This window comes from Morone saxatilis, unplaced genomic scaffold (assembly GCF_004916995.1).
Source record: "Morone saxatilis isolate NCDOM2014 unplaced genomic scaffold, NCSU_SB_2.0 Contig14, whole genome shotgun sequence".
NCBI classification, from domain to species: domain Eukaryota; kingdom Metazoa; phylum Chordata; class Actinopteri; family Moronidae; genus Morone; species Morone saxatilis.
The window spans coordinates 16,540,033-16,559,778 of record NW_023339696.1 but is presented as its reverse complement, the minus strand read 5'-3'; the positions used below and the strand labels follow the sequence as shown (position 1 = coordinate 16,559,778).

Sequence of the window (19,746 nt, the reverse complement as noted above, 5' to 3'; positions counted from 1 at the left end):
CACCTCCTCCTCCCCCACCTGGTGTTGGACCCCCACCCCCTCCTGGAGCACCAAACACTCAACCTGGTAAGGAGGTTGACAGAAGAATCTTAAAAGTACTGAAAGCTGTCGTGAGTTGGTAGCAACAGTAAATATCCTCTTCTTTTTCTGTTTCCTTAGGGTTTAAGGGCAAGAAGACCATTCAGACCAAGTATAGGATGCCGTTGTTAAACTGGCAGCCCTTAAAACCAAACCAGGTGTCAGGTACCGTCTTCAACGAACTGGATGACGAGCAGATCTTAGTGGTATAAGATGCATCCTAAATTTTTTTCACTTGGATTGTATAGTTTATACTGTAAGAAAACTGCAATTTGAAAATACTTTTTCTCAGCTGCCTCTTTCTGCCCTCATTCCGTCTTCATCAGGAGCTGAACATGGATATGTTTGAGGAACAGTTCAAGACGAGGGCCCAGGGTCCTGCAGCAGACATCTCCACTATAAAGAAGAAGGTGGTTCAGAAGGCCCCCAGCAAGACTTCCTTGATTGATGGCAACAAGGCCAAGAATCTGGCGATCACTTTGCGCAAGGGGCGAATGAACCCATCTCGTATCTGCACCGCCATAGAGACGTACGTGCTTCATGGAAAATCTGTTCTATTTTTGACATTTCTGATTTCTCTTTCTCATACACTAACACTGGTGTGACTTTCACTACTCTTTTGTACAGGTATGACCAGGAGTCTTTGTCCATAGACTTCCTGGAATTACTTGAGCCCTTCATACCATCAGATTATGAGATGAAGCTGCTGGTTAACTATGAGAAGGATGGCCGCCCTCTGGAGGAGCTGACTGATGAGGACCAATTTGTATTACGCTTTGGGAAGATTCCTCGTCTGACCCAGCGAATAAACACTCTCACTTACATGGGAAACTTTCCCGACACTGTCAAACGCCTCCAGCCGGTCAGTTTTTCAAAAGCATTGTAAACTTAACTGAAAGAGAGTTTTATGTGTACTCATTTTTACTTTTACGTCATCCACAGCAATTGAACTCCATCATTGCTGCATCCATGTCCATCAAGTCTTCAACCAAACTGAAAAAGATCTTAGAAGTAAGTAAAAGAGAATACAGCATGCTGGTGTAGCTTCCAATTGTGTGATTTTGCATCTTGTCATCTCATGTGTTCCCTTTCAGATTGTTCTCGCTTTTGGCAACTATATGAACAGCAGTAAGAGGGGTGCAGCGTACGGTTTTCGGCTGCAGAGTCTAGACCTTGTAAGTATCCCTTATTTGTAAATTTACTCTTTCACTTTTTAAAGCAAGACTATCTAACTTTTGAAGGAAGAAAATAATGAATTAATTTTCCCTTGAAGTTGAATCTATTAGCAATAAAATGAACCTTTGCTCAATTCAATGCAGTCATGCTTTTAAATGTTACTTGGTATGAGCCACAGAATCATAGCTAGATGGATATTGCTAGTTCGTTAGGTTTTACCATTTAGCATTATACCAAAAAGGACTAGTCACCACCAGTCTTGATTTAGGAAAATTTTAAAAACCAAATAAACAATAACAAAACATGTTTACTTTTCAGCTGTTGGAGACCAAGTCAACTGACCGCTCGCAGACGCTTCTTCACTTCATTACTAATATCATCCTGGATAAATACCCTGACTTGGTCAACTTCCACACAGATCTACACTTTGTAGACAAGGCAGCCCTTGGTACATTCATACAAACAGTCACACTGTCCAGTTATGTCAATTGTGATTTAAATCTGGAGCGGTGCTAAAGAAATTCCTCTTTGTTTGCCAGTATCACTGGACGGCATTCTTCAGGATATCCGCTCATTAGAACGGGGAATGGAAATGGCCAAAAAAGAATTCCTGGTGCAGGATGACAGCCCGGTGTTGAAGGAGTTCATCAAAACCAACAGTGAGCAGCTGGAAACTTTGGTCAAAGACAGCAAGACAGCACAGGTTAGCCGGCAACCTATATCAAACTTACACACATTCCATTCTTTAAGAAATACCGTATATTTTATGTATGTCTGACTCTGCTCGTCTCCTTCCAGGAGGCATACGGCTCTGTGGTGGAGTATTTCGGAGAAAACCCCAAAACCACGCAGCCTTCCATGTTTTTCCCGTTGTTTGGACGTTTCATAAAGGCCTACAAGGTAATGATGCGTGGTAGGTTTCGGATATTTACACATTACAGTTGTTGCACTGCATGTTAATCCTTTTGCCCTTGATTGGACACAGACAGCACAGCAAGAGATTGAGAGGAAAAGGAAAATGGAGAAGGAGAAGGAGAGTCATGAGGAAAAAGAGCTATCATCTCCAAACAAGGCTGGGTCACAAAAAGTGAGATATTACATGTCCAATCTTCAAAAATTATATATCAAAGATTTGTATTAACTGGTATTGGGTTTTTTTAAGGCTTATGAGTTATTTGAAAGTTAGTTTTCTCTGAAGTACTTAATGCAACATAAACAATCATCTAAAACAATTTTCTGACTAAAACCCATGACACTTAAACCTTCAGGGGGTAGGAAATTCTAAATGACTTTGATTTCAAATGATTTTATTCTTCGACTAGGGTCCCATGATGCCTAAGATGCCCCAGATGGACCTGATAGCCGAGCTAAAGAAGAGGCAGGTGAAACCGCAGGTACGCGAGGGGAAGGACGGCGCCCTGGAGGACATCATCACAGGTACAATAATGTCATGCTTCCTGAAGGAGTCATATAGTGATGTTTTAAGCATGTTTTATGTTTACAAGCTGTTGAAATTAACTTCTTCGCTCTGCTTCAGATTTAAGAAACACACCATTCAGACGGACAGATGGTCGGCGGCCAGCACAGCGCCAGGACACATGAGTCACTTCTGGTTGAAGACTTTTTACCAGTATAGCTGGAATCACACTCAAGCAAACATTTAAAAAACAAGCTTTAAACAGTTCTGTATATAGGATATATACCAAATGGCAGTGTGTATTTTTGTCAACATTTTAGTGTGAATTTCCTGTAAATAGAATTTAAGTTGGGACTATTTTCAATGAATTTGATTCCAAAACCAGCAAAAAAAATCTTATTTCTGTTGTGCCTCACAGTAAATTTGTAGTGTTGTTGCCTATTAAGTAATGAATTAAAACCATGACTTTATTTTAAAATAAACCTATTTTTTAACCAATTTCTCTGTATTTGTATTTTCTCTACAAAAGGAGAGCTTTGAACTGACACGTGATGCAATCCAGTTTGTACCCACATTTTCTGTTGCTGAAGACAACAAGTCATTATAAAACAAGATCAGACGCCGCCACTGTACAAGAGAGCTGCACTTTATTGGACACACAATCACAGCAAATTATGTACAAAAGAAGGCAGGTTCAACTGCCTACTGTCTTCTCACAGGAAAAACACACACATTTCTCACAGAATATCATGGCATCCACACTGATAAATTAGTATCTCCAGTATCAGTAGGCTTTTAAATTTATATATTATTATATTATAGATCTATTTTCTGTATTATTTTTGTTCTTATATCACACTACTCTACAAATGGGAGAATCACTCCGTGGAAAGAGTACACCATCACTGGTGACTTTTCTGGTTGGGGTGCGTTCAAGCATTCTGAATCCTTCTAGACATTCAACACTCTTGGCCACTATCGTCTTCTTCATCGTCACATAACATCACAGTAAGACTGAACATGCCTGTGTCACAGATACCAAAATAATGTCTCATTCTTCATGTTTGTTAACCTGCAACATACTGTAGAACCACTTTTCTCTTTCTCTCTTTCTCATTTTTTTGAGAAAACATGTAGACAACATTTTTTTCAACTGCACCGTGCGATTGCTTGAGACTATACATGCATTGTTTTGTATATACCTTTGTACCCATCGTCATAGTTTATTAATAAAACATCTTCTTTTGGACATAACAATTTGTTGAACTCGCTAGGAATGACTCGGCCTATTTACAAGTCAATTTTGTTTTTCTACTTTTGATGCCAAGATTTTTGAACATCCACACATCCATGTAAAAATCTCATATACATACTATAGAATGTTCATTATAAAAAAAGATAAAATGGCAAAGGAACAGATAAAACTTTGAATTCACACAACTCCACATAATTCCCTTACTGCTCCATCTTGGTGGTTTTAACAACTTCTGTGGTTTAGCTTAACTGCTACTTAAAGCCACTAGGTGCAACAATTGGAACAGAATAAGCATCAAAATGTACTTTCACCAGTTGTTATGATTAAGAATTTCTCTGAATGCTTTTGCACTGAGCGTCCACATTGTCATTTCTACCACTCTTGTTCACATGCAAACATGACACAGAAAAATTAAAGCCATTTAACTTACTTTTCTCAAAGCAGCAAGGCTCTCTATGAAGCCTTTGGGCCCATAAACTGACCTTTCACAGTAGTTACCACAATATCAGTGTTTCTGACCATCTCCAACTCACTAATACCAGTTGAATCACAAATACAGGATGGGGTGAAACCAAAAAACAGACCACAGGTACAGAAAACAACCCCCTAAAACAAAAAGATAGTAGCAAAATAAGCCCCTAAGCACAGGCACTGGTCCAACCTCTTACACCTCAATAGTGGTCCTTCACATGAGGAGGCAAAGGTGCAGACGAGCTGGACAAGTGTTTTCAGGGACAAGCTTTTTGTAAATCAAACTTACATAAAATCTAACTCAGTGTTTGTAAACTAAGAAAATCCTAGAATTTAAAAATGAACTTCAGTGTATATTACAGAGGCTAACTGTTATCTATACAGATATTTTTAAACAAATATAAAAATGTTCTGCGTATGAATAAATAATCTCAGTGTGAAATGTAATATCTCTGTCAATGAATTAAAAAAGAAAAATCTGTACAAAATGGTCACTAATATATAAAACTGAAGAGATGATGACATTTTACAGTATATAATTTAACCTAGGCCTATATATATCACACTTTTCTTCACAATTATAATATCATACACAAACATCTCACTTAGATATATTTATATATGTATATTTCATCTATGTTTGATTTCAAGTTTGCATGAGTTTTTCTGATTGCCAGTGGCATCCTCTGTGAGTGTCTTCGACATGCCCTCTAAGCCTCCAGCCATGATAAAATCACAGCCCACTAACACTTGTCTTGAAAAAATCATTGCAGAGAGCACTGTCACGCAATTCTGGGAGGTTTCATCTCAGACTTTACTTGGGGAAGGCAGCCAAGCGTGAATACTTCCTCCCCAACGCTCACCAGACGCAAATGCAGCAAATTTAAGTCGGAGAGTTGTGGATTTGAGTGTGGAACAGCATGAGTAAGTGAATTTCTTTCATTTGACTTCACTCAATATGAAACCCAGGGCTTGAACCTGCCTGGCAGAGCTACAGAGCACCCAGGGTGAGGCTTAATTCGCTGTGCTATGAGCTTGCAGTTTTGCACATTGTTAGAGCTCGGGGAGTGTTTAGTCAAATGCCACCGCTGCAACTCAACACACACTGCATTTCAACTGCTGTTTTCTTTTTTCCGCGAAAAATGGGATCAAGCCAATTCTCGCAGCCTCTTCTTTGGGTAAAAGTGTTATTCTGTCATTGCTGCTGATATAATACTGTACTGGCAAGAACAAAGTCTTAGAGGCACTGGGAAAGACATGGTAACAGGTCCTTGCAGACAAAGAGGCCTTTCTCAAAGGCAAAGAGCACTGCCTTGGTAAAACTGCTAGTGCTAGTGTAGAGTGCTAATTACATATTGCACACACAGTTACTGTTCATGAATTGAGGCCCATCAAACTTTATCCTAAGATAACCTCAACTGAGTGGTTTTTATTTCACACCAAAGACAAAGCAAAGTGAAAGGGGCAGGGGAAAGAACAGCCGCTTAATGGCTCTCTGACTGTCAAACCCTTCCTCTCATCTCTTTGGGTCCTTTATATCACAAGCACTCTCAATGGAGAGAAGGCAAGTCAAAGCCATTCTTATTAAAGTAGCCTTCAAACACATGTCCCCAAACTAATCCCCTTTCCTCAAGCTGCCTACTCTTTGACACAAGCCCCTTTGCACATGTTTTAATCTCAATGCCACAAAAAAATCTATTTCACACAGACATTGTAGTGATCGACTGGAAAAGAAAAATCATTTTGTCTTTGACTGTCCGTTCAACCCCATCACCTCCCCAGTGGGCAGCCTTAAGGCAATAACACAGGACAGAGAGCTTCAAAATGGTTCCTTGTGCAGGGCTTACACTGACAGGCCTTTGATGTGCTTTAAATAATAACTTCAACTACCGTCATTAAGACACACCAAAGGCCTAACATTCATAGGTAATCAAACCAAATGAGGCAACAGCAATATTTATCAGTATTTTAAATATGCAGAGATGTTTTTTTTTTCCTTCAAGAAACACTTGCTTTGTGCTTGTCAAGGTTAACTAACTTTACACGGTCAAAATTAGAGGAAAGGGTCACGTGTTTGAGAGGAAACTGGTTGCTTTTTATTTCTATATTCTCCTCTCAGGCCCTTTAGGGTCAAGCTATATCTGAAGTCTCTAAATATGTGCTGGTTAACATTCTTATATCTTTAAAACACTACTCAAGAGTTTAAAGTGGGTCATAGCTGTTGTGCGATCAATTTACTGCAGTGAAAGATATATTTTGTTCTTGTTCAAAGAAGTTATTATGTTTTACAATAAGACCTGCAAATTGCTGAGAACTTTGAAAGCTGCTTCCCAGCAGATTTACTTTGAAGTTTCAAAAGAAACAAGCGTCCCAAAAGAAACTACTTGGATCTGTCACTCTGTAGATCAGATTCCTTAAAGGGTGAAGTCATATTCTGGTCGATGTGGCATATTTTACCAGACTGCTCTTTATCAGTGGTGCGACAGATGTGTCTTAAAGATGAATCATCATCAAAACAAAAAAGGAGTAGAGTGTGTGCTTCTACAAACAGCTTGGCTTTACAAGTGCATGTGTGACAGAATGTGTGTATTATTAATCACTGTGTGTGCTTGAGTCTTTGGGAAGGTTTAAATGTCAGGTGCTAAGATGCCAGAAAGATGCTACTGCAGAAACATCCTGATTGTCATAATTAACTAGTTAATACACATATACAGAAATTCACCATTTTTATACAATTCACCCTTAACATTTTTCCCTTCTGTTTGTGTAACTGTACCTCCTGGTTCTATTTTAAATAGAAATGTGCTGTCATAAGACTGCTCCCTACAATGTGCTTTTGTGAATACATTATAATTTGAAAATTACATTTTTAAATGGAAAAATTTCTATAATTGTTCTTAATGTTTGATGCAAGGATTTCATTTTGTAGGGATGCTTACAAATATTCAAACCGTGTGACATGAAATAAAAGCAGACTGTCAGACTGTGGAATGTACACTTGCAACAAAGTGCAGGTGAAAGATTGGGGATGGAGGACGATCATGTAAACTCTTTACACAGTGTGTACAAACGGAGGGGAAAATATAGCACCAGTTCAGAGTTTAAAACACAGTTGATGCAAGAAAATCTACAAATGGCCTTTTAACACAAAACAGCTTGAAACCACATCATCACCTTGATCTACTTTTTTTTTTTTAGCACGTGCTCACATTCTGCCAGGTGATGCAGGTAAGTGAGAGCAATATTATCCTGAACACACACAATTACTGGACTCGCTTGGTGATTATTGCAGTTCTATTTTCTATGATAAAAGTCACAGTCTAGAAATTATGTCTACTCCACTAACAACCCACTGAGTGAGGGTATATATGAGACTGCTACTGTCAGTGAATCCATCCAGACACATCAGCTTATACCAGGCAGCTGGTAGGAGGGGAGGCCCATTTGTGTGCTCTCTATCTGGCAAACTGGCAGTATGACTGCGTGGGAGGACTGCAGAGAAACTACAGAACCAGATGTGAGTGGAAACTTGTCCCAAGAAGAAGATTGGGACTCCATTTACAGTACGGTAGTTCTTGCCATGGAATATGAAGACTCTGCAAATTGGAGTGAGGCCAAAAGTAGAGAGGAAAACAAGAAGAGGAAAAAGCCAAAAATACCTGAAAGAAAATACAACTCTAAAAAAATGCTGGAATTTTCCATAATGTAGTCATTTTCTCTTTATGGTTCATGATGTGATGATGCTTGAATTGTCCCATGTCCTCATCCTCCTCCTCTTCATCACCGAGAGTTGCCAGGGGTGATGTCCTTCTTCACAGGCTCGCTGCCACCCTCCTTGTAGCTGTTGAGGCTGGAGCAGTCAAGGCTACAAGCACTGCGCTTGAGAGTCGCAGAAGAGAGGGTAAGGGAACTCAAAGGGGTGGGAGAGGAGGGAGACAGAGAAGGAGTTGGGGTGGTGGGTGAAGAGGAGGAGGAGGAGGAGGAGGTAGCAGGGGGAGTCGGGGAGGAGGACTGGCTGCCGGGCAGGGGCAAAGAGGAGGCTCGCTGCTCACGTAGAAGGCGGTGATGACGGAGAGTGGAGGAGAGGAGCAGGGCCTCAGTGCTCAAGCCGGAGGCAGAAAGGCTCGCCAGCAGGGCCTTCGCTTGGCTGGAGGAGGCTGTCAGGGAGGGCATTGCTCCTTCCTGGGGGTACTTCCTCAGGCCAGGGGCAAACGCTGCTGCAGGAGAGGGCACTCGGCCTGAGAACATGCCCGTTTTGATACCAGAGAGGTATGGCTCAATACTGCCACTGGTGCTGTTGGTCCCCAAGGCCTTCAGGTAGAGCAGGGACATAGAAGACAGGAAGCGGGAAGGGAAGTTTTCAGGGATCAAAGGGGAAATCATGAAAAATTATAGACCTAAAATTGGCTGGGCACTGTCCCCTGCAGCGCCCTCCCTTACCATTACAGTCAAACATGCCCGTGCATGCATGCTTGCACACACAGACATACTAGCTCACACGCATCCAGAAATGCACACAGATTGGGGTACAGTGGTGATTTTGAAGTGAACACTGGAGATGTATAGGACGCTGAGAAAAGGGGCAGATGGATGTGTGTAGGTCTCTAGTCAGGTGAACAGGAGGAGGAGGAAGCTGAAGAGGCTGGACACGGACAGGTCGCTCACTGCTGCAGGGTCACAGGTACGGTAGGTGGGCAGGCCGGGGAGGTGCAGGGCGGCATGGGTTCACACAGGGTGACGGGGTGGGTGAGGTTGGCCGCAGGAACAAGTGTTAGAAGAAACATGTAGTGGAGGGGTAAAGGGTGGGGGAGTGAGGGAAAGGAAACAGAACAAGAGACAAACACAGATCATTATTCAGGTTGACATCAGCATGTGTGATGCAGACCATGAGACAGGCTGCCATCTACACATGATGACCAAACCATTTAAAAACACCCCTTCTGTCGTAGGGTGCAACACTAAGTGACAATGCAAGTTACACTGGGGTTGGCCACCTTTATTTTGACACTTGTTTTAATGATGTTTACTCATTAAAAAATGCAAAATATTTTGATGGACAGACAGCATCACATGATCCGTCCTCTCAGGTAATGCTGGAATGAGTCAGTAGATGGCACTGTTCCAACAGTATGAGACTTGTGGGTAACACATTCACATGTATTTGTCTCTTTTGCTAGGTGCAGCTAAACTGTATGTATGTGACAGAAACATTTATCCAGTTTTATGTGCAGGGCACTAACCAAATAAAATACACCAGAGTGGTGTGAGGGTGGGATTAGAGTAAGAATCTGTTTTAAAGGGCCAAACCTAGTTTTTTATTGTAAACAATTCTACACTTTTTTTATTTACATTTTTCATAGGAAGCAACAGGAGTAAAGTTTGTCGTGTGGCAATAAAAGTTCTAAAATGTGTTTGTTTAGGGATTATAGGGATTAGTTCTGTATGAAAGGAGAGCAGGTGTGCTAGTCTAGACTGCGCTGTTGCAGTTCCAGAGCCTGTGCTGCCAACCATCCCCAGAGAGTGGGGCTGTTCCTTCTGCTTGAGGAACTCCTCTCAAGCCTGGCCGACACATTTATTCTGGTCTGTGAGTGCAGCAGAGCAGCCGCCCTTCATCTCATATACTCAGAGCTGCCTGCCAAACGACAGCCTCCCAAGATAGGACTTCACAACCCCCACCTCATGCCCAGCACCTTTGACTAGCCTGTTTTACCGCCAGAAGTAATAAGAGGCCAAATGGGAAATGGAAATAGTTTTGCGGCGTGAAAGTGATTCACATTGTAATGCCTTCCTTGATCTGTGCCAAAGCAAACGGGGAAAAATTGTGTCTTTGAACTGTGTGTTCTTATCCAGCACATTGATTTGAAGGATCATCATGCCTGGAATGCTCTAATACCACTGAGTAAAGCTTTAGTGAGCAGACGGCCCGAGCACAGCGACACATTGCACCATCAAAAAGGCTCTGTTAATTTTAACACCTGCAATTAACATACACAGATACCATCAGAGCCAAAACTGACATAATAATCTGATGTAGTGCACAAAACTTAAACATTAATGCTGCTGGGGGCCTGGAAATCTGCCCCTTTGATCTTCAAAACCTCTGAAATCTGATTAGACACCCCAATCAGAAAAATTTATTTTGCAACTCCAAAATCCCAAATTCTGATTAGCTGGATGGCACAATGTTCTTTCAGCCAGCATATTTTATCTTAATGAAAATAAAAAAAATTGAAATTGGCAATGTGAAACGCAGGATCCACATGAAACCAAAATGTGGTGCCAGTGCATCTTGTTTTAGCTGATTGCAGATGGTACACAGTGATGTCTTAAAATGTTTTACTGGCTTTCATAACATGTTAATATGCATCAGCTGCCTTTCATCTGAATTGGTGGGAAATGTCATTGTCATTGTGCAGATAATGCCACTGATGCTAAAGGCATTTATATATTTAGATCTATTCACATATTTGCTGAGGGTGGGAGGAAGTAGATCACTGAAAGGTAAGCTCATTCCTTAGGTTTGTGCCCTTCAAAATGCCCTAGAAATATCAATTTTCATTTGGCCAGAGGAAACAAAAGAGAAAACACCAATGGAAACTGGAAAGAGGGTAAATGTTAAGGGGTCACATTAAGGGAATTATATCCAGGAAAGGTTGAAGAGAAGAGAAACCTTTACCTTAATCTGTGGGCCGAGCAGAGAGGTCACCCAAGGTGGGCATGTCTGATAGTCATAACAACAATATCAGTCAGAAATGTAGCAGGTGTATATCTCAGTTGGATGACTTTTTTGACAAATTCTGCACAAACTCATTCTTCAAAAATAACCTTCTTACTTTTTAGTTTTCAAAAAGTAGCAGCTCATATTTTATTTTTTAGTGGCTATAATTAGGCTTTCACTTCAGACAGATCACAAGCGCAATGTCAGTAACGGGTTAAAAAAACACTGAGTGGAGGGAACATAGAGTCAGCAAAAGTTCTTAATCAGCTCTTAAAGGCTGTATGCAAGTAAGCCAGCCACTTTGATAATTTGATGAGATGAGCTGCAGATAATCAGTGTGTTTTTCCAGCATAGTTCGTGCTCAGGTGTTTCATTATACTGAATTTAAAATGATTTAGTAGACAGGTTTTGCTCTATCCATCTTTAAGTTTAATTGTAAGGATCTGTGCTGTTTTCTTGGTTTGACATGAAAGACATCAGGAATCTGACCAAGAAGGAGCAATTTCAAATGTAACAGCTTGTGGAAACCAATAACACAGCACTAGATTCTCAGCATCTTGCTTCATTAAAATTTTAACAGGGTGCTGAAAAATTCGTGTTGGTATTTTCCACCAATCTCATGCTATACATGGCACTGCTTGTTTTATGAAATCCCAAAGTGTTCGATATTAAATACATAAAAAAACATAAATAATCAAATGAATAAATTGTCAAACATATAAATGAAATAAAATAATAATAAATATTTGATGAAATTACCAAAACCCAACTCATTATCATGTAATGTTATTTGATTATTCATTTTCATAATATCAGAATTTTATTGTATATCTTTTTTATTTCATTATAGACATTTTCATTTAAAAATGCCTGTGTTATCACCACCCGCGCACCTTTCAGCCTCCTTTCACATGCCCCCTGCCTCTTAAACAAGCAAGCTCAACAACTGCTACCAGATTTAGCCAGTTAGCTCCTGTTAGCTTGAGCAACAACAGAAAGCTATGCAACTAGAGGCTGCAGCTGTAAATAAACACAAGACACAGACACAGTAAGAAACCTCTTTAGCTTGGTAGCTAGCTCCAGAAAAAAGAATCTCAGTCTTTTTGATCTTCACATAATTGTGTGTCTTTCACTGAGGAACACAACTGGGTTCAAACTGTAACTCTGAATTAATCAGCTAATGTTAGCTGCTGCCGACACACCGTCTCTTCACTTTGACACCGAGTAATAATAAAGGCTCACAACCCTGTCTGGTAAGTAAGCAAGGTAAGTAGGTTCATAAATAAGGAGATGTGTCTCTGTGTCTTTGTACTGTTTTATTTACAGCAGTAGCAAGATAGTTGAATCAGAATTACAAGAGCTGACTGATTAAACCTCGAGGCAGGGGGCATGTGATTGGATGAAAATAAAATTAATAACATTTCATAATAAGTTCAATCTTAATAATTGCATAAATTATTTCACAGCATGTATTTTAATTTGTGTGGTTTACACAATGTATTCATGTGATTATAGATTTCATAATTATTCATTTATTTAATATTAACTCTGTATAAGTTTGGATTGTGTAGCTGCTTGAGTAGTAATTATGAAACTAATAGGACCACATTGGTTGGCATTTGTATTTTGAGAGTGCTCCCCTTTCTTGAAAAATGTCCTTGTACTTGTTTTTGTATAACAAAACCTCTCCAAACCTCTACCTACTGGTATACTAATGGACTAGTTGACCACTCTCTCTCGTTGCACCTCATACATCAAAATACCACAAAATGCAGTTTTTGGCAATTGTGAGGAGTGCCACAGCTGACAGTTTATTCTATTGGTTCAAGTCAGCTGGTTCTTTGTTTGTTTTTGTTATTAGCCATGCAGTTGTGGTATGTTGCCACCCTAAACAACTTGGCACGACTTCCCACACTGACAATTAGCTTTGACTGTCCACTGTCCCTCTGAGGATAGCGCTTTCACACACACAGCTTTTTTTCACAATGACTGTTTTGAGCAGTTTGTGGACAAAGGGAGCGTGCCATCTGAAATAATGGGATTAATTTTGCTTTCATTACACAAGTGTTGGAATCCACTCTGCTTCCAAATCACAGCGAATGAGGGAGACTGATAGGGGAAGAGTGAAAAGGAAAAAGGGGCAGCATGTGTAAATTGCAGAGTACAGAAAGTGGAAGAAGGAAAGAGACATAAAGAAGAGGAAACGTGAAAGACTTAATGGTGGGGAAAAGAAAACTGTCCCCTTCATACTGAATAATCAGTGATTGCCAGTGACTCAAGAGGTGATTATTACATGGGGCTGTAAAGATTCCTCCCAATCTTCTCCCAGTCTAAGGCGACCAAAGCTTCATTACTCTCCCCGTCTCTTCAATCCCTTTCTCTCTCTCTCTGCCTAACACATTTGTCTACAATCTTTCAAGACTGAATTTGTGTCTGAGTGCACCGTCAAATTCTGTGGGGAATGGAATGGAACATTCACTTCACTGCTCCTGTTAGTTTTCAAATTACATTGACATTAAGCTTTTTTCCCCCCTGTGCACTAGCATTGGCTTTACTGGACTGACATGCTTCAACAGTTCAATTTCCTCATCTCCCCAGAGGCCATCTAGCATCCATATGTCCAGTCCTTTACCTTACTTTATAACACCAAAATGCTTGCAAATGAAAACTGAAAAAAAGATGTTGAGCAAGCTATCAGGAAAACATATAACAACAAATGTGTATAAGAGGCTTCAGCAGAGAGTTTTCAAGTTTTAGGCAATTAAACTTTAGTCATTTTAAGTTTTTAATATCTTTGTAGGTCTGTGTGCGGATTTCTCATCTAATCTGCCTATTATGCTAATATATATTGCTTAGTAAAGTTTTTTTTAAAGTTTTAATGGGTTTAGAGACTATAATTAGGGATAGCTTAAGACGTTCAGACATAAAAACACATTTTAGGTAAATGAAGCGCTAATCCTCCACTACTGTAACCTGTCTGACACACATCTCTCTGTGGGACAAAAAGCCTGCAGAGGATCCTTTGATCTATTTGAACAAACTCATGATAATGAGACTGTCATGATAATGTGACTTTGCCATCAAAGAATGTATTATCATTAGCTAAACTGGTTTTAAATTCAGTTGAATCGTGGCCATGGTCTTTCAAAAACAAAACATTTAAGACGATATATTTTAAAATTACACCTTGTGGGAAATGTGGTCTGAAGAGTGGAACATGAAGGAGATGTGCACTGGTTCTGTGGGGCAAGGATAGGACTGAGTGGAGGTGAAGAGTGATGGTAAAGGCCCATTTATGCTTTATCTGGTGTGATACAGTGAGGCTGCATGACCATTCTGGAGACACCTCCAGAGGTTAGGACATTCTTGCTAAAGGTGTGTGACGGTGCCACCACCTTTATAATAAATCATGTTTCCATATGAAGAACAAGGTCATCAAATTACCTTGTATGTGAAAGAAAAATTAAAAACTCTTCCACATCCAAATAATTGTCTGTCTCATCTTTCTTGATTTATAGCCGGCACAGATCATTGCCTCTCTTTGCCCCAGTTTCAGAGGGCATAGTAAAAATCTTTTTTTTTTTTATAATGATCACCATCTTCACTTTTATGATTTTTATAACCCTATTCTGTGCAAGTCTTTTTTAAATATTAGAAAAATGGTTATGACCTTGACTGCCACCACCACAAAAGGCAACCAATATATAGTGTGTCTGGAAAGTACCATACAGTCCCATCTGCACACGTGGCGCAAGATCAAGCGTGCAATGGCCCTGACAGTGCTAAATATAAAGACGATACCTGCTGCTGGCCCTGGGTCTTCATGAAGTCCTCTCTTTTGCCACTTTTAGTCTTGTCTGTGCTGTTCTGCTGCAGGTGCTTCAGTTTGGAGGCAGCTGATGAGTGGAGAACTTTGCCAACACTAGAAATATTCCCTCCCTGAGAGGAGAGAAGAGGAGAGGGGAGGAGAGGAGAAGAAGAGAGGAAAGGAGAGGAGATGAGAGGAGAGGAGAGGAGAGGAGAGGAGAGGAGAAGTGTGAATCAGACCTTGGACACAGTACATGGTCGTACATGTAATTTCTCCTCTTCAGTGCTTTTAGTTTACGCCTCAGACACACATCAGCTCTGTACAGAGTCTGTCTCCTGAGACCAATGAGGTTTTTAAGATCAGAGCTTGTGGCTGATATAACTGAACAATTCACTTCACTGAGTTTCACCATCTATCAGTAGGAAATGACAAAGACGAGAACATAGAAATGCAGCATCAAAACTGACGTTGCATAGCCTAGCCTCACCGCAGGATCTACGAGACAGTGTGCTTAATGATCTTTCCCGCTGAGTTACTCTGTCGACTGTCTCTAATATGCACAAAAACAAATATATGTATTCAGTTAAATTTCCATCCAACTGTGCCTTTTGTGCACACAGAGATATTAGCTGAAAGGAAAACTAATAAAAGATTAATTGTAGTTTTGTCAAATACCCTGCTTTCTCTCCTACAGTAATTCAAGGGAAAGACACCTCTCTTTCTTCTACGCCAATACTGCTCTTGATATGAATTTTGAAACAGACATAAAATATACAGTATATTTAATGCTTGATGGATACATTCGTTTTCTAATGTGCTAATTAAAAACTGAACTGCAATGGGGTTTGAAAGCAGATTGCTTGTCAGTGTGAATTTGGTGAGTATATTAGCAAATGTTGGACAAGAGTAGGAAGAAGGGTCATGTTGAAATGATGAACGTGGTTGAAGTTGGAGTGATGAAATAATGTGTGAAGACTCTGTAATCCTCAGCCATGCCCACGGGATTGCTCCCTGGCTCTACATCAGAGGGCTAAAACTCACCATGACAGTGCTACTGTCAAGTATTGCAGCCCTGCCCTGAGTGGGAGGCTACATTCAGAGCAACAGGGAATGCTACACAAGCTGTCAAGACACCTCACTGAAGTGGAAGCTGACACAGGAGCGCATTAAGTTTTTTGATTATCACTAATCTTTTGTTGTGTTACAGTCAATGGGAGGTGAGTTGAAAACAGACCCCTCACTATGTCTGGTAACAGAGTTCAACACGTGGTCATTGGATATTAACAAGAAGTGATATTTGGCTTTGGTATAAGAGATGGATTTCTGTCCTCATTCAGGTCTCTGAGTAGGAAGATTGATAATTAAGTTCTTGAAAAATGTTCACTGAAAATAATGTCTTCGTGTGTTTTGAAAACACAAATTTACCAAGTAGCCATTGGCATGACCAATTATATTGTGACACAGTACATAAAATATGAGCCGTTAAAGCTTGTTTAAGCACAGCTGATGTACCATTATTTCGTTTAAAACAATTTTCTGAGGCAAAGAGAGCTGCTTTCAAGACACAACAAACAGGAAGACATTAATTTCACAGAGATGATGATGTTAAGATGAGAAGACAGAAGAGGAATTTTGATATATTTGTATTATCTATGGATTTATTTTTATTGCCTGTTTGGTGTAACAAAAGGTGAGACTGGCTAGATTTACAGACAGAAAACAGATACCAGGACAGATCGATAAAGAAACAATTAACAACTCTGGACTCAGCAGGACTGCAGCTCCAGCACTAATCACAGAACAGACAAATAGGGAGGAAGTCTGATGTCTGTTCCCTATTACATATTTTTGATTTCAAATACAATTATATGCTTATTTAGTCAGGGAGCAGACACCAGAAGCTTGAAAGTGAAGTTCCAGCAGTCACCCAGAGAGAAGCAGTGAAGAAAGAAAATAGAGCATGCTGCTTCAGAGCAGGAATCTGCACAGCAGGTGTAAGAAATGAACCTGGATCAATGCTGGGCTCAAAGAGCATGGCTTGGGTGGGACTGGTGGCTTCTTGGTCTCTGAGGTCGGACTGCCCGTCATCTGCACAGTAGCGGTTTTGGTGGTGGTCTCAGTGTAGAGCTGCTCTGCAGTTGGATGGCCACTGATCTCTATCAAGGTGTTCTCCAGCTCACGAATAGTCTCCTCCAAGCTGTCCAGCCTCCTGTAGGTGCTGCGTCGGATATCTTCTCTCGTTTTCTTCTGGGATAGATTCTTTTGTACCTCAGGAATCGTCTTAGTTCCAGTGTTGTGCTGAAGTGTCAGCACCTTATCCCCTGTCTCTATCCCTCTTCTCAGAGCCTCCATCAGAGAGCTCTCCTGGCCCGCGTGAGGAGAGGATTTTATCCTGGGTTTGGGCACCGGCTTGGACATCTCCAAAAGGGTATGCAGTCGCCTATAGGCCTCCCTGACAGCTTCTTCCTCCTTGAGGAGCACTAGGAGAGGCCGGACACTCAGCTGAACCTCAGAGATTTCTTTGGTCTGTGGTGAGATAGTCAGAGTATGCAAAGCTTGTCCTGTCATCCTGCTGAACTCTTGGGCCTCAATTGGAGACACCACCATCACATCCAAATCTGTCAACAGCAGGGAAACCTCCTGTTTTAACTCCATATCCTCTTTAAAACAAGACTGCTCTTGCTGAGAAGGGCTTTCAAATGTACCCCTTTCTTTTGAAATTTGAGTCTGGTAGACGGTATAATGACCAGTCGAATCTCGTGATGGACGCTCTTCTACAGGGTCATCTGCTAAATCTCTGACAGGATCCTCTGAGGCAGTGGACGAAGCAGGCAAACACTCTGTCAACACGATGTGGGGGACAGGAGATAAGTGCCTTCCCTATAAATGAAAGCACTTCAAGTTTAATTTAAACGCAGTGAAGTGATCTTAGCTTTAGCAAATCCAACAACTTGTCAGATCACTGCATAATCAGACAACCAACCATATGGCTAAAAAAGAAAGAGCAATTTTATCAGCTTGTATGTAATGGATGTCTAGATAACTTCTTCTTAACATAAGTGTCAGTATGTAAACATGTGCAAGCTCATCAAATGTGCTGCCTGTGTGGTCTGTCCATGCAGCTCCCTCTCAAATCTAAACCAGTCCAGTAAGGCACAACTGGGCAGCTGTTTGACAGTGTTCAAGGTTTTACTACTGCTACTCACACATACTAATTCTAGCTCTAACTAGCTCTCTCCCAAATCTGCATTAATCAATATTTCAATTCACCCATTAAATCAAATAATAATGTTTAATGTTAAAAAGATGCCAAAATCACAGAAAATTACCATTTTGCCATAACAACTTTTGAGCTTTTTAGTTACTTTTAGTTTTGGCTTTACAGCACAATTGTTTTATGGTAGCTATCAACATCAACATAAGCTTGTTTGTTGATGGGGAGATAGCATGAAGACTTAAATAGCTAATTAGCTAATGAAGAAAGTTGAGCAGCTAGCACACTGAAGGCCTGGATACTTTTTCTTAAGTGTTCTTTTACTGCAAGCTGTGTGCGTACAAATAATCACACTGTCAAATAATTACATTTGGTATAAGGTGGTTGTATATGATTATTTATTCAGTCTGCAAACCAGTTTAAGCCACATAATGCAAATACAAAACTGCAAAAGCTGATTACCAACAAGCTTGTGTGAATTAAGACTTTGCTTTGGTGTATTCTGCATATTTGTTGTTGGGATTACTTAAACACAGCATACGTGCACATCAACAATGGGTGAGAAATAGTATCTGGTAAAGGGAGACTAATTTCAGTTTGAAGAGATGTGAGGAGGGTATGAGTGGGTGTAAGTGGAGACTGAGCAGTAGTTTCTGTGTGTGGTAGACGGGTTAAGAAGAATAGAGACAGGGGTTAAAGGGCAGCAATCCACAGCACTCAGGGTCAGCCAGAGTGTTACCTCAGTGCCTGGGGCCTCAGAGGGCCACAGGTCCAGTCTGCAGGGAGGTACACTTTTCCTGCTGTGAGGACTAACAGGTAGGGGAAGGGGAGGGGACAGAGCAAGCCTGAGCGGGGCTCTCTCAAACAGCTGAGGAAGGAAAAGGGAGGTTCAAAAGCTGTCATAAATTGTAGGACAAAAACACAACAGCGACTGAATAATCAGTTATTGTTGACACTGTGTTCAATCAATTTTCAGGCAGGCCATCTCAAACGCAGTCCAAGCAGCCATCAGGGTCCATCTGTCTGGCTGTGATCTGTGAGCCCTGGGTGATGATGTGTGTGACTGAGCAGTATGTGATCTTTGGGCTCTCCCAGTGCCAGGGGCAGGGGGACATATGGCACCTGCTGCTTGAACATGTGGTAATGATGGTGAGCATGTCGGCTTATGAGTATGTGCATGAACAAAAGCCAGTGGCAGATTGTGGATGTAACATAAATGATAAAAAAAGAGTGCAGCTTATTGAGGATAAAATCAACATAATACACAACCCATGTTTTAGTTTACCTCCAATTCTGCAGCAATTTTCTCCTCCTCTCTCTCCTCCTTGTCCCCAGAGGCAAGTGTGGGAGGTGTAGATGCAGGACGAGGGTTTTCAGACACAGCCCTCCTCAGTTTCACATGAGGCTTCTGGCCTTCAGTCTCTTCAGATTCAGACTTCTGCAGTTGCAAAACACAAAAAAAATGATTTTAACATATCAAAGGCCATTATCTAAAGCTTGTATCTTGAACATTTTATTGACAAGAACAATTACCTTCTCTCTATGAGGGGAAACTAATCTATTGATATGTACATCTAATATTTAAAATTTGTTAGTAACTTTTTTATTT

At 40.7% G+C, this 19,746-nt stretch overlaps 2 protein-coding genes across 2 annotated transcripts in view; one reads left to right on the top strand and one right to left on the bottom strand.

The window, feature by feature from the left end:
• The window catches only part of fmnl1a (formin-like 1a), a 13,796-nt gene extending 10,627 nt beyond the window's left edge, over positions 1-3,169 (top strand). The window contains exons 15-26 of the mRNA XM_035655639.1: positions 1-66; positions 160-284; positions 405-607; positions 706-940; positions 1,021-1,089; positions 1,173-1,253; positions 1,573-1,702; positions 1,794-1,957; positions 2,053-2,154; positions 2,240-2,341; positions 2,577-2,691; positions 2,792-3,169. The exon at positions 1-66 is cut by the window's left edge and continues 20 nt beyond it. Of these exons, the coding sequence (XP_035511532.1) occupies positions 1-66; positions 160-284; positions 405-607; positions 706-940; positions 1,021-1,089; positions 1,173-1,253; positions 1,573-1,702; positions 1,794-1,957; positions 2,053-2,154; positions 2,240-2,341; positions 2,577-2,691; positions 2,792-2,856 (1,457 nt within the window). The 3' untranslated portion in view covers positions 2,857-3,169. The remainder of the gene's footprint in view (positions 67-159; positions 285-404; positions 608-705; positions 941-1,020; positions 1,090-1,172; positions 1,254-1,572; positions 1,703-1,793; positions 1,958-2,052; positions 2,155-2,239; positions 2,342-2,576; positions 2,692-2,791) is intronic.
• A 148-nt stretch (positions 3,170-3,317) lies between these two features.
• si:ch211-278a6.1 (SRC kinase signaling inhibitor 1) overlaps positions 3,318-19,746 on the bottom strand; it is a 44,392-nt gene continuing 27,963 nt past the window's right edge. The window contains exons 16-20 of the mRNA XM_035655123.1: positions 19,423-19,575; positions 18,877-19,005; positions 16,931-17,803; positions 14,917-15,054; positions 3,318-8,708 (exon numbers count right to left, since the gene is read on the bottom strand). Coding sequence (XP_035511016.1) covers positions 8,178-8,708; positions 14,917-15,054; positions 16,931-17,803; positions 18,877-19,005; positions 19,423-19,575 — 1,824 coding nt within the window. The 3' untranslated portion in view covers positions 3,318-8,177. The remainder of the gene's footprint in view (positions 8,709-14,916; positions 15,055-16,930; positions 17,804-18,876; positions 19,006-19,422; positions 19,576-19,746) is intronic.